At 45.2% G+C, this 17,946-nt stretch overlaps 1 protein-coding gene across 9 annotated transcripts in view; it reads right to left on the bottom strand.

Moving 5' to 3' along the window:
• Positions 1 to 893: 893 nt before the first annotated feature.
• Positions 894 to 17,946, bottom strand: part of ZSCAN20 (zinc finger and SCAN domain containing 20) — a 28,491-nt gene continuing 11,438 nt past the window's right edge. For 7 of the 9 annotated variants that reach the window (XM_068539460.1, XM_068539455.1, XM_068539458.1 and 4 more), the window contains 6 exons: positions 17,199 to 17,385; positions 16,705 to 16,781; positions 16,343 to 16,427; positions 14,233 to 14,925; positions 6,233 to 6,661; positions 894 to 5,658 (listed from right to left, as the gene is read on the bottom strand). In XM_068539460.1, coding sequence (XP_068395561.1) covers positions 4,400 to 5,658; positions 6,233 to 6,661; positions 14,233 to 14,925; positions 16,343 to 16,427; positions 16,705 to 16,781; positions 17,199 to 17,385 — 2,730 coding nt within the window. In that variant the 3' untranslated portion in view covers positions 894 to 4,399. The remainder of the gene's footprint in view (positions 5,659 to 6,232; positions 6,662 to 14,232; positions 14,926 to 16,342; positions 16,428 to 16,704; positions 16,782 to 17,198; positions 17,386 to 17,946) is intronic. The other 2 variants (XM_068539457.1, XM_068539463.1) reach the window with 2 other exon arrangements.

The raw sequence follows: 17,946 nt of genomic DNA, 5'->3' as shown, positions 1-17,946 counted from the left end.
TGTTGGGAGTGTGCAGAGAGAACCAGCCACGGGCGGGGGGAGAAGACAAACGTCTGTCACCCTCGACCCCAAAGCCCAGCCTGAACCCCACCTCGCCGGCAAAGCCTTCCTGACCTCCCACTACAGGCAGAACTAACCTCTTGTAGGCGGTGACAGGGGCTTAAGATGGGCGTTTGCTGCTAAGAAGCGGAGGCTAAGGGACATCCAAAGGAAAGGCGGGATCAAAATTGAGGTCAGGTGATGTTTCACTTGATTAATTCCGAGTCTGTTCAGAAAAAGACTTCCTAGGCCGCTGGGCCACCACAGCCCAACTGGAAAACGCCCTTAGAAGGGACAGCGTGTGTCTGGGGGGCCACGTCTGGATATGCACGTCTTGCTGGGGGTGCGCGGAGGCGGCTTTCTGTGAGCCCAAGTGTGCACGTGAACGCCCGTGCTGAGCGGTGGACCAAGAGGCCGGAGACAGCAGCAGGTGGACACGGGGCTGGAGGGCCCTGGAGGGACCCGAGTAGGGCTGGCCGCCAGGCCACCTGGAAGTTATCAGCATCTACACAGCGGTAAACATGCAAATGGAACGGAGTGAAGGGAGCGAATGGAGAAGCAGGCCTGGGCCCCAAGGCTGGGCTACAGAGACCCAGGGCGGCCTGGGGGACGAGACCGCCCGCCACCCACACGCACCCCAGACGTCAAATCCTCCGCACCCCCGGCCCCAAAGGGTGTCACTCTTCTCCACAGACTGACTAAAGGGAGTCTTTTCCGCAGCCCGAACGTGGAGGGGCATCCCCACTGCGGGCCCCAGACAGGATGAGGCAGGGAGAACCCAGGGGACCTGGCTGCTACATTTTCCAGCACGGGAGGACCGAGTTGCCTGACACTCCTTCAGGCTGGGGGCTGGGGGACACGTTAAAGCTGAGGCAGCCAGGACCGTGCCTTCAGCTGCTGGGGCCAAGGCCTAAGAACAGAAACGGGTATCTAAAGCAGCCTGGTCCTGCCTTTCCCTGCCGCTACCTTAGGGTCTGCTGCCTGCTGCGGGGTCTGTGGAATGAGAGTCTTCGTGGTGCCCTTTAGTCACCTCCAAGGAGCCAACGCCCTTCCTGGGGTGGAGGGTACAGAAATCAAGGAAGGAGATGCAGCTCACACAAAACACCTTCCCAGGGAGGCAGGTACCGCTTCTGTCTCCCATGACCAGGGTCTGACCTGTGGCCACGCAGGCTGAGAAACCGCCCATTCTGCAGAGTGAATCTACTTCCCAAGAGCAAACTGACGGTAACAAGGCTCGGGGTGTGTCAAACCAGATGTCAGTTTATTTGAGCAGCAAAGACCTGTCGGAGGATGTCTGGGTGCCCTGGCAGAGTGATGGGTCGGGCCCCAAACATGGAAGCCACCTGAAAGGGAACTTCTTCCAAAGGAAGAGTCAGGTACACAAGGAGAGAAGGTCCTCCTGGGCCACTTTCTCTCCTGGCCCACACTACCCTCGATTTCATGGCTGAACCTGAGTTACGAGAAAGGACCAATAGGTAATAAACATCAAAACTGTTCACTTGAGAACGTGAGACACCAGCATACTTCCAAGAGCAGGGGAACGAGTGATGCTTGGGAAGGGAGAGGGCCATTATCTCACTTCTACACAGAGCTCAGCTTGGCTTCTACAGGGAAGGTTCCAGGAAATTCAGGACTACATTGAGAATGCCGGTGTCAGCAGCGATTGAGGCAGTGTCCGAAAGTCGGCTGGAGTGCGCGGGAGGTGGTGGGACTGGGGGTTAGTCTAGATCTCCTCTGAGGGGCATCTTCCTCTACACGTGGTGCTTCTCCAGTTCTGTCCCGGGCCCAGCCTTTCTATGACTTGAACATGAAGGTAACTCCCAAGCATACAGATAACTCTAGTCCTAACCTCCCCCCAGCTTCAGGCCCCGATATCCAAATGCCTGCTGCGTATCGTATCGCCTCTTGGATGTCCCTAACCAAAATGCCCCAAATTAAACTTCTGATCTTCTGCCCTCCTGCCCTATCTGCACCTCCTCCTGTGATCCCCGTTCGGAAAGACGGCAGGCTCCACCAGCCACCCAGGCATCCTGGCTTTCCTCCGCTGCCCTCAATTCTGCCTGTGGCACCTCTCAAATCATCCCCTCCTCTTCAACGTTACCCCTGCTCTAGTTCAGACCCTCACGTTTAACTGGAATATTGCAACAGTGTCCCAACAAGCTGTCCTAACTGCAGCATAGCCAGGTTCCATTCAGCTATTAGGTTTCAACAACGCGCATCTGACCACGTCCCCCTCAGCAGCCACAAGGTCCTCCATGACCCACCCCCGCACCCTTCCAATCTGAGCTCCTAATACTCCTCACCTCCCATTTACACCCCAATAGAGCTAAGAAGTTATGGTCCCAGCCCCACCCTGAAGCCATGCAATTTCACACCACTTGGTCTTTCCCTGGACCTCCCTTCCCTTCCTCCAGGATCCTTCCTCTTGGCTCAGGTGGTTCCCTACCCACCATCCTACTGTTGCAGTTACTGACACCTGCTGGTTCAAAGCCAGGGCTCACTCACGGGCCCTGCTCCTCAGAGATAAGGTGAGCCAGGAGAGGTAAACCGGGAAGGGGTTGACAGGCAGTGATCCGAGGTAAGCAGGTTCTTGGGAAGCCGAGGAAGGGACTAAGGAGTGATATGCGTCGGTGGGGGTGCCAATCTCCCCACTGACTGCTTCACATGCAGAGAGCTCCACTCTTCAAGGTTCCCTCACATCTACTATCTAATAGAATTTCCCAAGTTGATGAACGAGCCAGGGTATGAACGGCATTCCCAGTATCATAGGCGGATGTCAGGAGAGGGATGCTCCTTTAAAATCCTTTGGAAACCATAGTCCCTGGCCAACATTGTTTAACCCTCCTGAGGAGAAATCCTGGAGGCCAAAGCGCTGAGAACTAGGAAACCATCGTGTGTGAACCTTTCTGATTGAGCCTGTCGGAGCTGGAGGCAGGTCTTTACAGCCAACATTTAGACAGCACTGGGTGGGCCTGGGCCGAGAAGGCTCAGAGTAAGAGTGCACCATGAACCTGGACTAAGCAATAGCCTTCAAAGCCCCCGCCGCGGCACTCCACACACACCGCTCCTTCCACCCCCCTTCTGCCTCAGCCTTGGCGCAAAGCTTCTGCTGCGCCTGGAGGGAAAGGGCCAGGGGGCCAACACACCGGGATGAGTGAGCACTGGCCAGCGAGGCCAGGTTTCTTAAGGTTCAACCTACGATCCAGCCAAGTCTAACAAGAAGCAGGGCTGACCCCCTGAGAAAAAGGGAAATTCTTAAAAACCCCATTTCCTTAGCCAAAACTGTATCTCATTGGAAGAAACATCACTTTGGCTACATTATTGTTCCCAATCTCAACTCACCTCTGTCTGTCACCCATATTATTGTGAAGATGGAAATTCACATCAAGTGCTTTGATGAGAGCTCAGTCTCGCTCAAAGCACATTGCCAACTGTGAACATCCCCAGTCCTTCAATGTTTTGGGATTCTCAATGTCCATATTTGTTAAAAACAGAATCCATAGGGACTTTTAACAGAAAATTGTGGTCTACAAAGTGCTTTGGCACCTGAGTTACCTGCCCCAATGTGAAAGGGGATTCAGTGAAGCGGTGAGAGAACCTCAGGCCCTAGAGACAGAGCTGGTTGAATCCGGCCTCTGCCATTTTCAGATGTGTGACCCAAGCAAGTCACTTCTCTCTTCTGGGAAATGGGGAAAATATTAATACCTCCTGGGGCTGCTGTGAGGAGTAAATGAGATGATGTATACAAAGTGCTTAGCACAGAGCCTACTGAAGAGCTCGATAGATGCTGGCTACTTTTGCTATTATTAATAATGATCTAGTAATGATGTCACTGTTGTTTCTACCCTTTGATAAGCTCATGGTAGCCTGCTCTAGGCCACTGATTCTCAATTATGCCCCCATCACTGGAGAGTCTCAAAGTTCTCCCAGGAGGTTACGCCCCAACGGAAAACGGCCACGTATGAGAATTTGCCAATGTACACCGAAGGGGCATGTGTACGTGTGGATGGTGTGAAGGCACAGCAAGGTCTAGAATCACTGCTCAGGACCACTGATTTACCTCTAATCCCCTCAGTTACTAGTCTGGCTCAAACACTGATAAAGCTCTTACACGACAGCAAATATAAGGGCAGCCTGAGGATTGTGTGGGGTTTTTCTGCAGGAGAAAAAACACATTACACTTAAGAAAAGTGCCTTCAAATCTGGATCCTTAGCATTTGTAATTCACTTCCGAATTACTTGGATTGTACCAAGGTAAGTTCCCCAGGTACACGCTAAGCTTAAAAATTGGGACAGTTTCTTTCTAGCATACGTCTTAGGATCTTGGGAGATTTAAATATATGTTTCTCTCTTTTGTCTCCTATGACGCCTTCCCTCCTGCATGGGTTCTCCTGTGGGCACTGAAGTGGGAGCTGTTGTTGAAATCTTTGCCGCACTCCGTACACTTATAGGGTTTCTCCCCGGTGTGGATTCTCTGGTGAATAATAAGACTGGAGCTCTGGTTAAAGCATTTCCCACACTCTCTGCACTTATAAGGCTTCTCTCCTGTGTGGATTCTCTGGTGGGTAATGAGGTTGGAACGGTCACGGAAGAACTTCCCACACTCGAGGCATCTGTAGGGCTTCTCTCCTGTGTGCACCCTCTGGTGTGTGATAAGCTTGGAACGCTCCCCAAAGCATTTCCCACAGTCTGTGCACTCATACGGCTTCTCCCCAGTGTGGGTTCGCTGGTGGTTGGCCAGCGTGGAGCTCTTACTGAAGCTTTTCCCACATTCAGCACATCCATATGGTTTCTCTCCCGTGTGGATTCTTTGGTGACTGATGAGGGCAGAACTCTTGGAGAAGCTTCTTCCACATTCGGAACACTGATAAAGTTTATCCCCTGAGTTGGTGCTTTGCGGTCCAGGGGAATTCAAGTTCTTACTGGCACTTTGAGTTTGTTCTGGAGATGTCTCCTCTGTTGAGTTCCTCCAGTGAGCACTACAGGATGGGCTCTGGCCAGAGTTTTTCCCAGGCTCACCACAGTGATCACGATTTCCTCCCAAGTGGATTCTCTGATGTTTCAGAAGGTTTGAGCTCTGGGCGAAGCTTTCCCAACATTCCCCACATTTATAGGGTTTTACCCTCGTGTGCGTTCTCTGGTGGGCGATGAGATTGGAGTGGTCACTAAAGCTTTTCCCACATTCAAGGCATTTGTAGGGCTTCTCTCCAGTGTGGATTCTCTGATGGGTATTGAAGTTGGACCGGTCACTAAAGCTTTTCCCACATTCAAGGCATTTGTAGGGCCTCTCACCTGTGTGTATCCGCTGGTGGGCGATTAACTGCGAATTCCGGCTGAACCGTTTCACGCACGTGTCACACTTGTAGGGTTTCTCTGCAAGGTACAGGCCTTGATGATCGATGAGTTTTTCTAAGTCCTCTTCAGAAGAACATTCTTCCCACTGATCCTGGGATGGATTTCCCCACTGCCCTTTACCTTCGTTTTCATTTTCACTGTCTTCCCCCCAATCATGAGGGTAGCAATCATCCTCTGCAGTACACTTTGATAAGGCTCCAGGCAAATCTTCAAAAATGTCCTGCTCTGAAATCTGGTCTTCATCCTCATGCCTCATCTCAAAACCTGAAAGAATGGACGGAAATGCATTCATTAGTTAGTGTCTATTTATACATCTGGATCTTGTGTCTTGTGAATTTAGCTAACATGAATTTGTACTTATATTTTATATCTCACAGCTTATAAATGTGACTAACATGAAATTGATCAAGTTTCAGTGCACACATGCATTTCTGACCTGTAAAGCTTAGGAACAGAGTTTGGGACATGGTAACTCCACCAAGGGAGCCGTGAGCCCCAGCCCAGGCAGCCAGCTGTCAGTCTCCCTGGCCAGCTACCCTATCCCACCACTGAACAATGAACACTTTCTTCTCCTGGTACATTCAGTATGGCCTATGTCATACGAGATTGAATAAACTCTATAACCGCCCAGAGGAATCCAAGTAAAATCTAGACTGACCGCTTTTCTTATTTAGGGGATTACACTAAGCTAGGGACTGGATAATCTCAGCGAAGCACAAATCCTTAACTTATTCAATTTCATTCTCTCTTTTAGTTCAGAGAAAAGAAATGAGCCTGGCTTCCACACTCTCTCTGCACGCTTGCAGATTCTGTGGACATCTAATTACTCCAAGCTTACCAGTGTCTGGGGTTTTAGGACCTGGGGTTGGAGGTCTGACGGCATCTTCACCTGCCATTTCATCCCAGGCCTCCTGGTTGACAACCTGGGTACCACTCTCCCCAGAAGTAGGAAGACCCACTGCCTCCTTGCTTGTCCCCATGTCTCTAACCGCAGTCCGAGCCCTCATCAGCGAGTCCAGCTCCTCATAGAAGGGGCAGGTCCCAGGTGGGTGGCTGCTCTTGGCTTTTCGGTAGCTTCGAAGGAGGTTTTTGAATCTGTAGCGACACTGTTCCAGGGTGCGCAGGAAGCCCTGTGCCCTCAGCCGCTCTGCAATGGCCCGGTACACCTGGCGGTTCTGGTGACAAGTGCGAAGCTTCTCAGAGAATGGGGACTCACTGAGAATGGTCAGGAAGGCCTTGGTCTCCTCGTAGCCCCAGTGCACACCTGCTGTCAGGAGTGAAGAGTTCAGAATTGAGAGACTTGATGAGATTTGCCTAGGTCATCAGGGACTGGGGTCACCTGCCCTGCTAAACACCTAGGCACTTTGGAAATCATCCACGTGCCTGGCACACCAGCAAAGAATATACCCTTGTTTCTCAAGGCTGTGCCAGGGCTTCCCATCCCCACCCACTTCTAAGAGATTCTATTAACATTTAAGAGTCTTGGCTGAAGGGGAGGATTTAAGTGGCCATATTATACCAGGTGACTCATGTCCCTGGCTTCAGCTGATTGGTTCAAGGAAAGGCCTGTAACTGAGATACAAGACACTGTCTCTATACCCATTCAATACATGTGCTCTACTTACTTACTTACTTTATTTATTTATTTATTGGGGGTTTTATTGGTTTTTTTTAATTTTGTTTATTTTTTTATACAGCAGGTTCTTATTAGTTATCCATTTTATACATATTAGTATATACATGTCAATCCCAATCTCCCAATTCATCCCACCGCCACCACCCCCCTGCCACTTTCCCCCCTTGGTGTCCATACGTTTGTTCTCTGCATCTGTGTCTCAATTTCTGCCCTGCAAACCGGTTCATCTGTACCATTTTTCTAGGTTCCACATACACACATTAATATACCATATTTGTTTTCCTCTTTCTGACTTACTTCACTCTGTATGACAGTCTCTAGATCCATCCACATCTCTACAAATGACCCAATTTAATTCCTTTTTATGGTTGAGTAATATTCCATTGTATATATGTACCACATCTTCTTTATCCATTCGTCTGTCAATGGGCATTTGGGTTGCTTCCATGTCCTGGCTATTGTAAATAGTGTTGCAATGAACACTGGGGTGCGTGTGTCTTTTTGAATTATGGTTTTCTCTGGGTATATGCCCAGTAGTGGGATTGCTGGGTCATATGGTAATTCCATTTTTAGTTTTTTAAGGAACCTCCATACTGTTGTTCTCCATAGTGGCTGTGTCAATTTATATTCCCACCAATAGGGCAAGAGGGTCCCCTTTTCTCACACCCTCTCCAGCATTTGTTGTTTGTAGATTTTCTGATGATGCCCATTCTAACTGGTGTGAGGTGATACCTCATTGTAGTTTTTTTTTTTTTTTTTCTCATTGTAGTTTTGATTTGCATTTTCCTAATAATTAGTGATGTTGAGCAGCTTTTCATGTGCTTCTTGGCCATCTGTATGTCTTCTTTGGAGAAATGTCTATTTAGGTCTTCTGCCCATTTTTGGATTGGGTTGTTTGTTTTTTTAATATTGAGCTGCATGAGCTGTTTATATATTTTGGAGATTAATCCTTTGTCCGTTGATTCATTTGCAAATATTTTCTCCCATTCTGAGGGTTGTCTTTTCATCTTGTCTGTAGTTTCCTTTGCTTTGCAAAAACTTTTAAGTTTCATTAGGTCCCATTTGTTTATTTTTGTTTTTATTTCTATTACTCTAGGAGGTGGATCAAAAAAGACCTTGCTGTGATTTATGTCAAAGCATGTTCTTCCTACATTTTCCTCCAAGAGGTTTATAGTGTCAGGTCTTAACGTTTAACTCTCTAATCCATTTTGAGTTTATTTTTGTGTATGGTGTTAGGGAGTGTTCTAATTTCATTCTTTTACAAGTAGCTGTACAGTTTTCCCAGCACCACTTATTGAAGAGGCTGTCTTTTCGCCATTGTACATCCTTGCCTCTTTTGTCATAGATTAGTTGACCATAGGTGTGTGGGTTTATCTCTGGGCTTTCTATCCTGTTCCATTGATTTATATTTCTATTTTTGTGCCAGTACCATATTGTCTTGATTACTGTAGCTTTGTACTATAGTCTGAAGTCCAAGAGCCTGATTCCTCCAGCTCCGTTTTTTTCCTTCAAGACCACTTTGGCTATTTGGGGTCTTTTGTGTCTCCACACAAATTTTAAGATATTTTTGTTCTAGTTCTGTAAAAAATGCCCTTGGTAATCTGATAGGGATTGCACTGAATCTGTAGATTGATTTGAATAGTATAGTCATTTTCACAATATTGATTCTTCCAATCCAAGAACATGGTATATCTCTCTATTTGTATCATCTTTAATTTTTTTCAAGAGTGTCTTATAGTTTTCTGCATACAGGTCTTTTGTCTCCCTAGGTAGGTTTATTCCTAGGCATTTTATTCTTCTTGTTGCAATTGTAAATGGGAGTGCTTCCTTAATTTCTCTTTCACATTTTTCATCAATAGTGTATAGGAATGGAAGAGATTTTTGTGCATTAATTTTGTATCCTGCGACTTTACCAAATTCATTGATTAGCTCTAGTAGTTTTCTGGCGGCATCTTTAGGATTCTCTAGGTATAATATCCTGTCATCTGCAAACAGTGACAGTTTTACTTCTCTATTCCAATTTGTATTCCTTTTATTTCTTCTTCTTCTCTGATTGCCATGGCTAGGACTTCCAAAACTATGTTGAATAATAGTGGTGACAGTGGACATCCTTGTCTTGTTCCTGATCTTAGAGAAAATGCTTTCAGTTTTTCACCATTGAGAATGATGTTTACTGTGGGTTTGCCGTATATGGCCTTTATTATGTTGAGGTAGGTTCCCTCTATGCCCACTTTCTGGAGAGTTTTTATCAGAAATGGGTGTTGAATTTTGTCAAAAGCTTTTTCTGCATCTATTGAGATGATCATATGGTTTTTCTTTTTCAATTTGTTAATATGGTGTATCACAGTGATTGATTTGCATATACTGAAGAATCCTTGCATCCCTGGGATAAATCCCACTTGATCATGGTGTATGATCCTTTTAACGTGTTGTTGGATTCTGTTTGCTAGTATTTTGTTGAGGATTTTTGCATCTATATTCATCACTGATATTGGTCTGTAATTTTCTTTATTTGTGATATCTTTTTCTGGTTTTGGTATCAGGGTGATGGTGGCCTCATAGAATGAGTTTAGGAGTGATCCTTCCTCTGCAATTTTTTGGAAGAGTTTGAGAAGGATGGGTGTTAGCTCTTCTCTAAATGTTTCATAGAATTCACCTGTGAACCCATCTGGTCCTGGACTTTTGTTTGTTGGAAGATTTTTAATCACAGGTTCAATTTCATTACTTGTGATTGGTCTGTTCATATTTTCTATTTCTTCCTGGTTCAGTCTTGGAAGGTTATACCTTTCTAAGAATTTTGTCCATTTCTTCCAGGTTGTCCATTATATTGGCAAAGAGTTGCTTGTAGTAATCTCTTAGGATGCTTTGTATTTCTGGGGTCTGTTGTAACTTCTCCTTTTTCATTTCTAATTTTAATGATTTTAGTCCTCTCCCTCTTTTTCTTGATGAGTCTGACTAATGGTTTATCAATTTTGTTTATCTTCTCAAAGAACCAGCTTTTAGTTTTATTGATCTTTATTACTGTTTTCTTTGTTTCTATTTCATTTATTTCTGCTCTGATCTTTATGATTTCTTTCCTTCTGCTAACTTTGGGTCTTGTTTGTTCTTCTTTCTCTAGTTCTTTTAGGTGTAAGGTTAGATTGTTTATTTGAGATGTTTGCTGTCTCTTCAGGTAGGATTGTATTGCTATAAACTTCTCTCTTAGAACTGCTTTTGCTGCATCCCATAGGTTTTGGATCATCGTGTTTTCATTGTCATTTGTTTCTAGGTATTTTTTGATTTCCTGTATGATTTCTTCAGTGATCTCTTGGTTATTTAGTAACATACTGTTTAACCTCCATCTGTTTGTGTTTTTTACGTTTTTTTCCCTTAATTGATTTCTAATCTCATAGCGTTGTGGTCAGAAAAGATGCTTGATATGTTTCAATTTTTCTTAAATTTACTGAGGCTTGATTTGTGACCCAAGATGTGATCAATCCTGGAGAATGTTCCATGCACACTTGAGAAGAAAGTGTAATCTGCTGTTTTGGGATGGAATGTCCTATAAATATCAATTAAATCTATCTGGTCTATTGTGTCATTTAAAGTTCTTGTTTCCTTATTAATTTTCTGTTGGGATGATCTGTCCATTGGGGTAAGTGAGGAGTTAAAGTCCCCCACTATTATTGTGTTACTGTCGATTTCCTCTTTTATAGCTGTTAGCAGTTGCCTTCTGTATTGAGATGCTCCTATGCTGGGTGCATATATATTTATAATTGTTATATCTTCTTCTTGGATTGATCCCTTGATCATTACGTAGTGTCCTTCCTTGTCTCTCATAACATTCTTTATTTTAAAGTCTATTTTATCTGATACGAGTATTGATACTCCAGCTTTCTTTTGATTCCCATTTGCACGGAGTATCTTTTTCCATCCCCTCACTTTCAGTCTGTATGTGTCCCTAGGTCTGAAGTGGGTCTCTTGTAGACAGCATGTATATGGGTCTTGTTTTTGTATCCATTCAGCAAGCCTGTGTCTTTTGGTTGGAGCATTTAATCCATTCTTTTTTTTTTTTTAATTTATTTATTTATGGCTGTGTTGGGTCTTCGTTTCTGTGCGAAGGCTTTCTCTAGTTGTGGCAAGCGGGGGCCACTCTTCATCGCAGTGCGCGGGCCTCTCACTATCGTGGCCTCTCTTGTTGCGGAGCACAGGCTCCAGACGCGCAGGCTCAGTAATTATGGCTCACGGGCCCAGTTGCTCCGCGGCATGTGGGATCTTCCCAGACCAGGGCTCGAACCCGTGTCCCCTGCATTGGCAGGCAGACTCTCAACCACTGCGCCACCAGGGAAGCCCTAATCCATCCTTGCTTAAGGTAATTATCGATATGTATGTTCCTATTACCATTTTCTTAATTGTTTTGGGTTGTTTTTATAGGCCCTTTTCTTCTCTTGTGTTTACCACTTAGAGAAGTTCCTTCTGCATTTGTTGGAGAGCTGGTTTGGTGGTGCTGAATTCTCTTAGCTTTTGCTTGTCTGTAAAGCTTTTGATTTCTCCATCGAATCTGAATGGGATCCTTGCCAGGTAGAGTAATCTTGGTTGTAGGTTCTTCCCTTTCATCACTTTAAGTATGTCATGCCACTCCCTTCTGGCTTGTAGAGTTTCTGCTGAGAAATCAGCTGTTAACTTTATGGGAGTTCCCTTGTATGTTATTTGTCATTTTTCCCTTGCTGCTTTCAATTATTTCTTTGTCTTTACTTTTTACCAATTTGATTACTATGTGTCTCGGCGTGTGTCTCCTTGGATTTATCCTGTATGGGACTCTGCGCTTCCTGGACTTGGGTGGCTATTTCCTTTCCCATGTTAGGGAAGTTTTTGACTATAATCTCCTCAAATATTTTCTCGGGTACTTTCTCTCTCTCTTCTCCTTCTGGGACCCCTATAATGCGAATGTTGTTGCATTTAATGTTGTCCCAGAGGTCTCTTAGGCTGTCTTTATTTCTTTTCATTCTTTTTTCTTTATTCTGTTACACAGCAGTGAATTCCAGCACTCTGTCTTCCAGGTCACTTATCCGTTCCTCTGCCTCAGTTATTCTGCTATTGATTCCTTCTAGTGTATTTTTCATTTCAATTTTTGTATTGTTCATCTCTGTTTGTTTGTTCTTTAATTCTTCTAGGTCTTTGTTAAACATTTCTTGCATCTTCTCGATCTTTGCCTCCATTCTTTTTCTGAGGTCCTGGATCATCTTCACTATCATTATTCTGAATTCTTTTTCTGGAAGGTTGCCTACCTCCACTTCATTTAGTTGTTTTTCTGGGGTTTTATCTTGTTCCTTCATCTGGTACATAACCCTCTGCCTTTTCATCTTGTCTTTCTGTGAATGTGATCTTTGTTCCACAGGCTGCAGGATTATAGTTCTTCTTGCTTCTGCTGTCTGCCCGCTGGTGGATTAGGCTATCTAAGAGGCTTGTACAAGTTTCCTCTCTACTTACTTTATGAATTGCCTTTTTAACAAACATGGGAACTGAGAATCCCTGAAGACATAAGTGGACTTCAGATAATCTTGCAACAGAGTCCAACTGAGGATCCCTTTCCTCTTTTGTGGAAGAAGGAAAAGGAGGTGGTCTATTTTCATTTCCTCTGCAGCTAAATGATGCAGCCAGGGAGGCAGCATGGTGGAGGGAAAACCAAATAAAATTGGAGGCGGGATCCCTGGGCTCTGGTCTCGACACTTCACAGCTTGGGCTTCTGTGTTTCCACTTTTACAGGGACTGGGTGTTTCCCTAGCATCAGTTGTTCAAGTATATACTGTCATGATTTCTGCTATATCTATTAAATATTTCACTCAACATCTTGCTTTACCTAAATTTACTATTTGTGAAGTCACCTGTTGATGTGCTCATACACATTAAAATTAACAGTTCACTCAGGTAACGCTTATGATCATCCCCATACTACCAGTGACACACTCTGGGAAATACCGAATTAGCTCTTTAAGGTTGCTTAAGGTTTTAAAAGTGTTTGCTTCTTTTTGCACAGCAAAGGAAACCACCAACCAAAGGAAAAGACAAACTACTGAGTGCGAGAAAATATTTGCAAATGATATGACCGATAAGGGATTAATATCCAACATATATAAAAAAGCATACATCAAAATAGCAAATGATTTTAAAAATGCGTAGAAGAACTGAATAGACATTTTTTCCAAAGAAGAAGTGCAGGTGGCCAACATGCACGTGAAAAGATGCTCAATATTGCTAATCATCAGGGAAGTGGAAATCAAAGCTATAATGAGATATCACCTCACACCTGTCAGAATGGCTAGTATCAAATCGTCTACAAATAACAAATGTTGGCGAGGATGTGGAAAAAAGGGAACCCTAGTGTACACTGTTGGTGGGAATGTAAATTGGTGCAGCCACTGTGGAAAACAGTATGGAGGTGTCTCAAAAAAACTAAAAATAGAACTACCATGTGACCCAGCAATTCCACTCCTGGGTATATATCTGAAAAAACAAAGAAACTAACTTGAAAAGATACATGCACCCCAATACTCATAGCAGAACTATTTATAATTGCAAAGACATGGAAACAACCTAAGTGTCCGTCAACAGATGAATGGGTAAAGAAGATGTGGAATATATATATATACAATGGAATACTACTCAGCCATAAAAAAAGAACAAAATTTTGCCACTTGCAGCAACGTGAATGGACTTGGAGAGCATTATGCTAAGTGATATAAGTCAGACAGAGAAAGATAAATACTGTATGTTATCACTTATATGTGGAATCTAAAAAATACAACAAACTAGTGAATATAACAAAAAAGAAGCAGACTCACAGATATAAGAGAGCAAACCAGTAGTTACCAGTGGGGAGGGGCAAATATAGGGGTGGGGAATGGGAGGTACAAACTATTAGGCGTAAGATAAGCTCAAGGATGTATTGCACAGCACGGGGAATATAGCCAATAATTTTGTAATAACTGTAAATGGAAAGTAACCTTTAAAAATTGTACAAAAATTTTAAAAAAAAATTTAAGTGTTTGCTTCTATAACTAAGAAAACTCAAACAAGCAGAACTGATCACAGGAGACAGAAGAGGAGCTTGAGGATGACCTACTCTAGCAGCATCACTCCAGACCGTGCCCTGAACTAGAGAGCAGAGGTTTGGTTGGTGAGAGGGTTGGAATCTGGATCCGATTAAGCCCCAGTGTTCTTACCAATACGACTCTGGAGCAGAGCTGGGCCCCCTGGAATCCTGGGTCCGTGGACGAACTCTTCAGTGGCCAGGTGACCGTCATCACCATTACAGTCGTCCGTTGTTTCCTCAGGCTCCCAGCCCCCTTCCTCCTGCTCATCCACCTCCATGTCACTGTCCCCCAGCCTGGGCAGAGCCACAGCCTCTCCTGGGCCATCTGAGGCTCTGATGGCCGTCCGAGCCCTCACCAGGGCCTCCAGCTCCTCATAGAAGGGGCAGGTCCCCGGCGGGTGGCTGCTCTTGGCTTTCCGGTAATTCCGTAGGAGGTTTTTGACTCTGTAGCGACACTGTTCCAGGGTGCGCAGGAAGCCCTGTGCCCTCAGCCGCTCTGCAATGGCCCGGTACACCTGGCGGTTCTGGTGACAAGTCCGGAGTTTTTCAGAAAAAGGAGACTCACTCAAAATTGCCAGGAAAGTCTTAGTCTCCTCATAGCTCCAGTGCACACCTGATACTTTCACATCCTCCACGTCCCACTGATATCGTTCTTCCCAGGCCCTGGAATCCCTCCAGGCCAAAGCCTGAGCTGGTTTTGTTTGCTCAGTATCCCAGCTGTAATCTGCAGGGTTCTTTTGTCCAGAATTTACAAGTCTTGGACCCCAAAATTCTGGTCCTTGCTCTTGCTGGGAGATGATGGTTGGTTTTGAAACTGGAACTCCTATACAAAAGGAAGAAGAGACATGACTAAGTGGAAATGATCTGTTGAGCAAAGCGTTTGTCTAAGAAGTCCTTGAAACATTTGCCTGCAAGCAACTAAAGAGAAATTCCCGAGCTAATCCCTTAAGACGTCTGGAAGGAAAGAGAGAGGTAACTAGAGGTAACCTCATCAGAAATATATTGACCTGTATGCTTTGTTCACTTGCTTTTTGGTTGGTGTCATGAAATACATCATGCAAAAGAGTGATTGTTACTGGTTCACAGATGGGCACATGCCCTAAATTAGCCAAATCAGAATAAATTTAACAGTTGGAGGAAAGGTTGTGTGTGGTGTGAGTCCCTCTTGCTAGGAACTTGAGGTCTCAAATGCCATTGGCATCCACCTTATGCCTATGACAAAAAATAGCTTTAATATGAAGCTGACACAAAGAATGGCAGAGCAGAGAGAAAGAATCCAGGTCCGCTGTGAAGTTGCCGAGCCAGTTTGTACTGTGGTTGGAGCACACCCTCCTCTAGACTTCCAATACTGTGAGAAAATAAATTTCCATATTTCTCAAAACACTTAGCTGTGTTTAAAGGACAGATGTCCCAATAGCTCCCAACCCCAGCAAATAGGAAGGCTTTAATTAAAATAAATATTTGAAGAAAACTAGATGAAAGAGTTTAGAGCTAAAAGAGGCTTAAGGATTCTCTAGTTCAGCATTTCCCAAAGGTTGTTCCTTTGAACACTATTTTCCCCAGATATCATGTGTAAAAAGGGCACACTTTTCATCATGTGTAAAAAGGATACACTGCCCAGCAAGTAGCCAACAGCTCCTAGTGTCTTACTTTACTGCCGTTGAGTCAGACCTGCCACTGTCTCTCTACCTTATCCCACTCTCACGTCTAACTCTCCTCTTACTGATCCCAGGCTCCATGGGGAAATGTTCATTATTGTTTGACTTCCTGTGAAAATGTGCCTAAAGAGAAAGGGGTCTGTGCTGGTCATATGGGCTTCAAGCATTTTGAGCCCTGTGATATTTATTTCTCACTGTGGTTTAAACACGTCAGTCTCCTGGGCGTAGTTTACTTGACTCTGCCCCGAGAGATGGACCTTGTTTGATGCTGAAAAGACTGGGTTTCTGGGCCAGCAGGCTGGGCGCAGCCCTGGGACGGTGGTGAATGTACTGAGGAAATAAAAGATAATGAGTGCTGAGAGGGCAGGCTCTTGGCAGCCAGCCTGCCGGCCCAGAAATCCACTCCCCACACCCCCTCCCTGCTGCCACAGTGCTGGCCACAAAGAGCACATCTTCTCCCTAGGTCTGAAATTCCAGAGACTTCACAGAGCCATGAGTCTTAGGGAGTGATGAAACACTCCTTGGGAACTGAGTGTACCGGAAACCCGACCGTATCTTACCCAGAGGGCACTGTTTCCTTACCCAGGGGCAGGCCGTTCCCACAGCTGTCTCCTGGGGGGTCCTTGCAGAACTCCTTCTCAGCGTGTCTGCCGGGACCCAGGGCTTCCTGCGGGATGTACAACAGAAGGACCTCAAATGTCACTGACCCTTCAAAACAGCTTGGGAGTCCCACCAGGCCCCAGGAAATATAATGGACACAGCGATACCATGTGTGAGGCTAGCATCCTAAGGAGCAGCTTGACCCAGGAGAGGCCCAGCGGACGGGGGATGAGGGGCAGAGGCTCGCAACCTGCACCCGACAGCAGGGCAGAGAGAGAAGAGAGGAGCAGGGCAAGGGCACAGGAGAAGTAATGACAGGAAAGGAGGAACAAACAGCAGCTTACCTGGGACTCCACTGTCACCTCCCAATCGCCAATGCTCCCCATCTTTGGTAGAGTAGGGACTCGGGGAGTGAGGACGGCTGAGGAGAAAATATCTCTGAAACCCAAGCTCTGGTTCCCAAAAAACCACCTCCCTCTCAGGTCCAGCTTTCCTAAAGCCTTGCTTGGATCAAACTGAGATTATTCCTGTAGCCAGTGCAGACTTCCACTTTCTTTCCTTCTAGAGTATCTAGCTCCTAAGTTGCCATGTGTGAGATGTCAGCCCTGAACTCCTACGATCACCAGCCTGCCCCAGGCCCAGCCTGAACCTGCTACATGATTCAGCTACAGTGGGGTATGCTAACACCATTGGGAGCTTCATCTTCTTACTTCTCAGGGTGTCCATCAGACACTACTGTAGCCCTTGCCTTGAATTCTGCATATCCCTCCTCAGGCACCCTTCCTCACCCCCGCCCTTTACCCCTCTTCCCTGATGGTCCCTGACTCCTGGTACTCACCACCCTCTTTCAAGGGCTGTGGTGCCATCTTGGTGTCTAGATGCTTGGGAAGGTCAGGACATGGATTCTTCACCCGCTGCTTCTGGGACTGTCCCTCGGGCCAGTGATCTGCTGGCCACCGCTGGAAGCTCTGAGATTCCTTCATTGTCTTTAAGGACCTGGTCTCTTCTGCACACAATTCCAGTTCCTACACACAGACAGCCAAAATTCCCAACCGTAAGTTCAATAACTGGTAGGGCAGGGCATGCTCTTTTGAGTACAGCTGTGGTTCAGAGGTTAACAGGCTCTTTTTAAAAACCAAAGATGGCTTAACGTTTGACGACAAAGCCATCAGACTAACTTCAGTAAACATACCAGCATTTATACCACCAAATGAGTACTTTCTATTCAACACAGAAAGGCTATACAAGTGTCTAAATGAGGCCACTACTACTCAAAACATTTTTGAATCATAACAAGATAAATTATGTAAAATTTTTGTGACATTAAAAAAACAAAATAAAAGTTAACCAGGTATATGTTAAAAGGCAAAAGGAAGCATAAAAGCAGATACAACTATAACTCTAAATGTAATTGCTCTAAATATTCCTGCTGAAAGGCAAAGACAATTTTAAAATGAAATGAAAGAATGTGCTGTTTCAGAAAGGCACATCTGATCTCAAAACAGAAAGATATGCAGAGATAAGGCACTGTAACGCAAAAAGAAAACAGAAGTGGCAATTTTAATCTCAATGTAGAAGTTTAGGCA

Source organism: Eschrichtius robustus, chromosome 3 (genome assembly GCF_028021215.1).
Source record: "Eschrichtius robustus isolate mEscRob2 chromosome 3, mEscRob2.pri, whole genome shotgun sequence".
Classification (NCBI taxonomy): domain Eukaryota; kingdom Metazoa; phylum Chordata; class Mammalia; order Artiodactyla; family Eschrichtiidae; genus Eschrichtius; species Eschrichtius robustus.
The sequence above is the reverse complement of the archived record's forward strand: the minus strand, read 5'-3'. Positions and strand labels throughout refer to the sequence as shown.